The following is an 8865-nucleotide window of genomic DNA, read 5'->3' on the forward strand; positions in this document are numbered from 1 at the left end:
GCCCCCGTGCGTGCCCGGGGCCGGGTGGGGGGTCCCCAGGCCTCGGCGTTGCTCCCGCGCCTCGCTCAGCCAGTGAGCGGGAGCCGGTCTGTACGTGGGATCCGAACCCTCTGACGGGAGCGCTGCCGCGCTTCCCAAGCGGCGCACTATCCAGTGCGCCACTGGGCCGGCCCCTGAAATTTATTTTTAAAACACTTTTTTCCTCTTTAGCACAGATAATCACAAGTCAAATGCAAATTTCTCTACTCTGAAAAGTTCTTTAAGATAAACTATAGAAACATAAAAGCAATTCTCTGATACTTCAGAACCACGTACTTTGTTGGAGAGACCACCTCAAAACAGAATCTTCGTTCTATATCTTCACAATGTTTCACTGTACAAAGCCTGAGATCTTCAACTACGACAGTGGGGTTATCCTGCAATAAAGAAAAATCGTTTCCATACTTATCAACTTAAATTTTAAATAGTACTACCAATAATAACACACTTAAAAATATTACTTGTAATAAATGGTCCAATTTTAAAGATTTATATTTTATCTTACTTTAGATACAGATGGGTTTTATTGACATACCTAAAACTAATAAAAGTAATTCTGTCCTCTTAATAATTTTATCTGCCTAATAAAATTATTGTATATAGATTAAGTGAAATAGTTTATAAAGAGAGCTTGGTCCAATACTTGGTACTTAATAGATGCTCAATAAATGTTACTTTCTGGTTAATTTTCTTCAATCTGCTTTACATCCATTACTCTCCTGATCCCCACTCACATATAATAAAAGCTACTTTCCTCCAAAAGACAAGCCTTTAATGAATCAAACTTTAAATAACTCAAAGAAAGATACAAAGCTTATCAATCCTTCTTAAAGTACCTAAGAAAATGAGAAAGGTTTTATTTTCTACTACTTAATAAAAATATAAACTCAAAACTGAGTTATCAGAGTAAAAGAAACCATGAACTAATTAGCTGTAAGTAAGGATTTGTATGGAACAAAGCTGCTACCATAGAACCTAGTGAGTAAAATTTCATATTACATCATCTCAAGAGTTAAGTGGATATTCAAAATTTACAGTTTACAGAATATAGTTCATAAAGGCTAACTAGGTGAAAAGCAAATCATCAGTTACCTAATGGTCTTTCCAGTATGCCTTTCCAATAAATAAAATTTCCTCACCCTTTAAATAACGTTCAGAAAAACAAACATATATAAAAACAATATTAGCTAATTTAGGGGTTTCTATTGGAATTACTTTGAGAATAACATTTTAATTAATGTAATTTTTAAGCTTTCTATATTATCACCTTTGGCCTTAAGGTGATATTTCTTAAAAGGTATACTCTCCTTCAACCTCACAATAGTGCTATGAAATGGTAATATTATTTCTGTCACAGAACTAGACAGAAAAAAAAAACATAAATAAAAGTAATAACCCTCGGACACAGAAAAATCCATCTCACGCCACGAGTTAAGAATTCAGAATTCAAAATCACTCTGTTCGGCCGACCTCGTGGCGCACTCGGGAGAGTGCGGCGCTGGGAGCGCAGAGGCGCTCTGTTCAGATCCTATATGGGGATGGCCTGTGCGCTCACTGGCTGAGCGCAGTGCGGACAACGCAAAGCCAAGGGTTGCGATCCCCTTACCGGTCACAAAAAGGACAAAAAAAAAAAAATCACTCTGTTCTTAAGGATCAAATGTTGATATTTTCCACTTTAAAGTCCTCATATACATACCTAAACATAAACTAATAAACAGTAATTACAGTAATTTTGTATACATAAGTATCTATGGACTTCAATGTTTACCAAGATAAACAAATAAAGAACTGAAACTAAGGATTCACTGCGTTTTCACTTACTTACTTTACAAAACACCTACCTTAAACTTTTTCTGGTAAACCAACTGATTATTCTGTATTGAAAACCAGCGTCTAAATAAATACAAAATAGATTAAATTTTCATAAATATAATTTACTTCCATTGTTGTTATAAATGAAATATTTGGGAAAACACTGAAAATCAGGTTATGGTAATTATGTTTTGACAAGTGCACTGTTTTGTTTTGCTTTATATAAACTTATGTCAATATGAGATAACTACTGAAGTAAAGAACAAGCATTTTAAAACCACAGACTAGGAAAATAAATTTACTGTATTTTGATTCATTTTATGTCATAAATTTACATGCTAACAAAAGCTGTTATCCTTTATGCTATCACTAAATAATAATTGTCTTAAAGTATAAATTTATAGTTTTTTGAGATTCCTCCAAAAGAAACTAAAGTCTTTTCCCAAAATAATTGCTTTTATTATGAAGTTGAAATAAATTCATATTGTGAATAAAAATATCTATTTGTATACAGTAAAGCACTGCAATAAATCATGCTTTATTTTCAAACTTTCAGCAGATAATACAGCCAAACGTTTGATTTGATAAGCAAAATAGAAAACTAATCATTTTAAAACTGATATCAAACAGGAGACAACCACAAATTAACTTGGCCTTAATTTCATATAAAATACTTATAGGCAAAATAATCAGTTATTACTACAAATGATTCACCCAACTATTTATATGGTTCTGCTCATTACTGGAAATTATTAGGCAAACAATTTACTTCCAATCTTCTTTATAAGAAAAAGCTAAATAAGCTATTTATTGCATATTTACTAATTCTAATTTATTAAAACATTAAAAAAGCCTAAAGACTTAAAAAAAAAATTCACAGCCAAAAGGAAGCAAAACTTCTCATTAAGCATGAAAGGTAAAACAATATTTGAGTCATTATTTAAAAATTAGTTTCATGTGAGATGATTTCTATTGTAAACATTAGTTATTAATCACTTAGCAGAAAGAGATTCTACCTTTTCATTGATACTAATACAAAGCTCTAGAAATTGTATTTAGACATATTTAGAATTTCTAATTTAAAAAATTAAGGTACTTCTCCAAAGCTGAGAAAATGATTAGGAGATGTTTTTCCATTTTTAAGCCTTTTACTAAACACTGTTAGGTTTTCTTGCCACTTAAAAAGGTATCACTTTACCATTATAATAGAGAGATTTGTTAAATAAGCATCTAGATAAAATGAGATGGGTTGCCTCTGAAGGCAAATCATCAAGAGGCAGGCTAGAAAAGGAAGAACTTCTGGGTTTCTTTGCTTTGGGACAGACATTTGGTTAGAAATGTTAAAGGAAATACCTGTGAACAAACAAATGGTGCAGCCCTGCCATGTGGGATGACATGCAATGGAAACAATCTCTGACCTTGATGAAAGTGTTTTTTTAAGAAATCATTTGAAGTAGCATAAATTAAATTAACAAAGATTCGTGGTTTATATGATAGTAATCATATTATATAATTTGATGAAAACTACAAAGAGTTTTATTGAACAATGGAAAAACACCCACATAACCATGTAAACTTTTCATGCTTCTGAGGTTTTCAAAAGATAAATTTCTTGACTGCTGCACCTTAGGACAATATCCTTTAAAAATAAATAGGAAAATACTAAATAAAACTTATGTTTTTTGTCAGATACCATTCACTCTAATTATTAACTTTATGGATCATATATATTTCTAAAATCCAGCTCCCTTGCCATCTGCTTCTGGGTGATGGTCTCATATCATCAATTTTTGTACACTAGGAAAGACAACATAAATTCATCTTAATTTCATGCTTCCTAAGGGAAAAACTCATAATATGTTGTAGGTAGAAAAAATTTTTGAATTGCTAACATCTATATGTCTCGTAACACTATTTCCCTACTCTCCATTGCCATTAAAAATAAAAAGAGCTAAATATACCCATCTAACATTGACCAAAACTTTAATCAGGTAAGTAAAATGGAATATTATTTTTAATTGTTCCTATAGAATAATCCTAGTTATTAGCACTTCTTAGAAAAGGAAAAATGAGACTTATAAACAGCTCATACCCTATGGAATATTGGAAAAAATACTTAATATTTTAAGCACTTGTTACCTGTGATTTGAAAGTACTAAAAAAAGCAATTAGAACTAAAGAGACAAACTTTGGAAAGCACTGTGCTAACAGTACTACACTATATTCTGTAAGATTCATAAACTGATCACAAAGCAAAAATATAAGTTTTGAAAAAAGAAGAATTTCTTGCTTCATTAGTAAAAACAAGACACCACTTCATATCTATGTCAAATTGAAGTAATTCAATATAATAAAGATTTTAAACTAAAATATTAAATTTATAAATAATTAAATATTATTAATTTTTACATACCAATGAGAGCTTCCAGATGACAAAATTTGGGCAGGACAGGAAAAATATATAAGAAACAATCAAGAATCTTTTACCATGTTTGAGCACTAGTCCCACAACTGCACTTGAAACATGGGTAAAGTCAAACTTCTAAATCTTCAGAAGCTTTATTACTAAAACTATACAGGTGATGGGTTCATACACACATTCATATAGGTGCCAAAAAGGTAAACATTTAATAAAATTAAAAGCTTGGGCCGGCCTGGTGGCGCACTGCTATAGTGCGCCGCTTGGGAAGCATGGCGGCGCTCCCGCCGAGGGTTCGGATCCCACATACAGACCAGTTCCCGCTCACTGGCTGAGCGAGGCGCGGGAGCAACACCGAGGGTTGCGATCCCGTTGCTGGTCCCGGTCCGGTACGGGGGCGACACTGAGGGTTGCGATCCGTTGCCGGACACGGAAAAAGACAAAAAGGAAAAAAAAAAAAAAAAAAAAAAAAGCTTGAACATGTATGCTCCTTTATTTCAAATTCAATTTATTTTTTCACAGGGAAAAAAATGGTAAAACAAAGAAACCTAGGAACTGACTATTCTCTCAACCTAATTAATGTGGTTGTTACCAAAGGGACTAATCCTAGTTACTGCTCAAACTTTTAAAGAGTATACTGCTTATTTCCCCTTTTCAAAAAGACATAAAGGAATTCATATTACTCCATGTGTTATCTTCTTTGTGTAATTATAAACACATCAAATGTTCTCTTTCAGATTAAAAGAAATTGAGATATGCAATTAAAAGGTATAATTCCATTCCTCAAATAAAATGTTTATATTTTATTTCCAATTTAAAACATAGAGATTTTTTATCCATTGCAAGTAATCCAACTGAAATGCGAGTTAATCATGAGCTTTCTCGTGCCAAAGAGGAAACTGGAGTAAGATGAGGGTGAAGGGAAGAAAGCCATTTGGTACCTGATATGATCGGGCTTTTTCCTGTCATGTGAAAAAATGGGGCAGGATTAAAACATAAGGGAAAGGTGGTAAAAGAATGAAAACGTAAATGTGCAAAATAAGCAAAGGACTAGCATGATATGAAAACAAAGCAAGAATTAAAGGAACAAGCTTAAGCTCATAACCTAACAAAATAGTCAAAAGTATCTGTTGCATTTTATTTACGTATTCTACATAACCAGGCCTCCCTCGATATCCACAGGGTATTGGTTCCAGAATCCCCACCCTCAAGATACCAAAATCCATGGATGCTCAAGTCCCTTATATAAAATGGTGTAATATTTGCATATAACTTATGCACACCTTCCCACATACTTTAAATCATCTCTAGACTAGTTATAATACCTAATACAATGTAAATGCTATGTAAATAGTGTTATACTGTAGTTTTATTTGTGTTTTTTTTATTGTATTGTTTTTTGTATTTGCCCCCACCCCCCGAATATTTTCAGTCCTCAAATAGCTGAATCTGAGGATGTGGAACCTGAGATACGAAGGGCTGACTGCATATGTAATTGTATCTGTACAATTAATTCAAACTCTTAGGAATGTGAAATGTTAATATTTCAGAAGTATTCAAATAATTTCTTCAAGTATTATGTTGGAGAAAGTTCTGGTAGTACTTAGCATACCTGGGCATACTTTTACTATCACATTTTACCTCTATGTTCATGGTTATAAAATATAGATAGTACCTCACCTCATCTTAATAAGCTGCTCCCAAAAATTAAGAGAACTAATAATCACTATAGGTATATCTATATAAATCTGAGACAACCAAAAACTTTTCCTAAGAAAAGTGGGATCACTAATTAAGAATTTCAAAGACCATGAAATATTAGCCAAGTAAAACTTTTCTCCTACCTGCCCACCCACTACCACTTTCATTAAATGATAGCAGACTCTAAGGCACCACATAAGTAGGATTTATTTATTTATTTTTTTTAAAAAGATGACTGGTAAGGGGATCTTAACCCTTGACTTGGTGTTGTCAGCACCACGCTCACCCAGTGAGCAAACCGGCCATCCCTATATGGGATCCGAACCCGTGGCCTTGGTGTTATCAGCACCGCACTCTCCCGAGTGAGCCACAGGCCGGCCCAAGGATTTATTTTTAATCTACGTTTACACTTCTTATTTTAAAATAAAAAGCCAATTAAGGGGGGCTGGCCATTTAGCTCGTCAGCACCACGCCCACCCAGTGAGCAACCGGCCATCCCTATATGGGATCCGAACCCGTGGCCTTGGTGTTATCAGCACCGCACTCTCCCGAGTGAGCCACAGGCCGGCCCAAGGATTTATTTTTAATCTACGTTTACACTTCTTATTTTAAAATAAAAAGCCAATTAAGGGGGGCTGGCCATTTAGCTCAGTTGGTTACAGCTTGATGCTGACAATAACAAGGACAAGGGTTGGATCCCCATACCGACCAGCCACCAAAAAAAAAAAACCAACTAAAAAAATCACTTATACCTGTACCAACAGCACACAGAACACTTTGCTTTTAAAAACTGTATAATACATTTTATGCTTTTAACTTTATTTTCTAGTTTAACAAAGACTGAACATAGCAAGTCATTATTCAATTTCTTTATTAGTTTTTCCAAGTTATTACTAAATAAATTATATTAAAATTTACTTATTTTCCTTGTTCATTCATCTTTTCTAAATTTATCATGAAAAGCAAGAGAGAAATATGGGTTTTAGTAATCCACTGATTTGAGCCTGAAGTAAACCTGCCACACTGAAAAAAATGACTTGATAAGGAAACATTATTGTTGTAAACCTCATGTGTCTTCAGAAAAATACCTATTACACATGCATAAATTTTGAGACACCACAAACTAGAAATCTGAAACCAATCAGAAACAATCTCAACAGTCCATAAAAGATGTAAAACTTTTCACTACTTATGCTATTTCAACAGCATCACACAAAATATTATCTATTCAGTTAAATTTCTGGTTACAGAATGATGCTTTCAAAATATACTGGTAATTTATGAAGCGCAGAGTGAGGTTTTAAAACTATTTGGAAACTCCTAGTCACATTCACATTTCCCTCAGGAAGGTGGTCTTTTTAAAAAGTTGATTTTGAAAATATTATATGCCATAATTTCATTAAACTATAGATAATGGCAAACGGGTCATTATAAGACTGGTACCTTATGGTGACAACACAAAATGTCCCAAAACTAATCCACAATCTAAAAAAAAAACACTTAAGGAGTGGGCAGAAAAATCTTCACATATGAATAATTGGATTCCCAGATTTTTAAAGTTAAGGCATAAATATCACAAATACAGTCTTTTATTCAAAGTCTAGTAGAATATATTAAAATAAGCTCAATAGAAAACTAATTAGAGAAATAGTACAGATTCTAAAGTAAAACATGGGCAAAGGGAAACTATTTGCAAGTATTTCCTGAGATTAGATTTTTGATAAACCTCATTTAAGAAATTCAGATGCATTCCAAATTTTAATATTAAAAAGCAGGAGAAAATTCCAAATGATATTTAACAGATTACTATTCTTTCTACTCCCTATAGTTTCTTAACTATAATCTAGAAAATATTTAAAGAGTTTTGTTACAAGGTTTTGATTTTGTTTCTGAAGGGAGTTGTATGCCAATGTTTATACACTATATTCTTCACAAGTCAACTTTTTACTAGTGTGTTCATCAAAATGTTTTTTAAAGGCATGTGAAAATGAAGTTAATTTGCTATCCATAATTTTTTGTTAACAGTATAAGTGGATTAGGAATTTGGGGTTTTTTTTAGTAGTTGAAGTTATATTTTGTCTTATCAAAATAACAGGCTGCTTGGAATTTCCATAGCGAGTAAAAAAATGCCACAGGATACTTGAGTAAGAATTGGGGGCTCCAGTTTTGTGTCTCAACTTTTCCCAAACCAGCTTTATGACCCTAAAAGAGTGACCACCTCTCTGCAGCTCCACTTTTTTAATGAAAATTAGAGTGCTGAATTACAATCTATGACTCTAATCAAAACTGCTATCTCACTACATATAGATGATACATGGCATCTCCTTTAAAAAGCAGCCTAATTTCCAAAGGCATGGTCTTTCTCACCTTGCAAATGGTAGGTACCTTGTCTATAATTGAGAATTTAACAGTTATTCCTTGCTTGATCTTAGTTGTATTTTAAGATCTACGCCAATTAATAGAATTCATAAAACAAATACCAAAAAAATGAAAAAGTACATGCTTAAATCAAAATTTTCTTCTATTGCCCTAAATGGCAGTGCAATTTTCCACTAACACTTACTGGGCTTTGTTTGGAACTCTGAGATCATTTCTCATTGGAGTAGTCCATAAAAGTTCATTTCTTTTCTTCTTAACATAATGGTATGTTTCCATGGATTTAATGTATTTTCACTTTGTTAAACTTTAAGTAAGATGTTTTGAAATATGAAGGTTAAAGATCAATTCTAACATTATATCATAAAACTGTACTGGTTGAGTAATTTTTATTTATTATAAAGGTTTGCCAATCACATTTTTTTTTTCTATATTTCCTACTCTGGTTACAGAAATTTGCCAGAAGGGCCGGCCCGGTGGCGCACTGCTATAGTGCGCCGCTTGGGAGTGTGGTGGCG

At 33.2% G+C, this 8865-nt stretch overlaps 1 protein-coding gene across 2 annotated transcripts in view; it reads right to left on the reverse strand.

Annotated features, from left to right (window-relative positions):
* The window catches only part of ACAP2 (ArfGAP with coiled-coil, ankyrin repeat and PH domains 2), a 139975-nt gene that overhangs the window by 31667 nt on the left and 99443 nt on the right, over positions 1 to 8865 (reverse strand). For both annotated transcript variants that reach the window (XM_008568140.1, XM_008568137.1), the window contains exons 11-12: positions 1881 to 1932; positions 316 to 416 (exon numbers count right to left, since the gene is read on the reverse strand). In XM_008568140.1, the coding sequence (XP_008566362.1) occupies positions 316 to 416; positions 1881 to 1932 (153 nt within the window). The remainder of the gene's footprint in view (positions 1 to 315; positions 417 to 1880; positions 1933 to 8865) is intronic.

This window comes from Galeopterus variegatus, unplaced genomic scaffold, assembly GCF_000696425.1.
Source record: "Galeopterus variegatus unplaced genomic scaffold, G_variegatus-3.0.2 Scaffold380, whole genome shotgun sequence".
In the NCBI taxonomy this organism is placed as follows: Eukaryota; Metazoa; Chordata; class Mammalia; order Dermoptera; family Cynocephalidae; genus Galeopterus; species Galeopterus variegatus.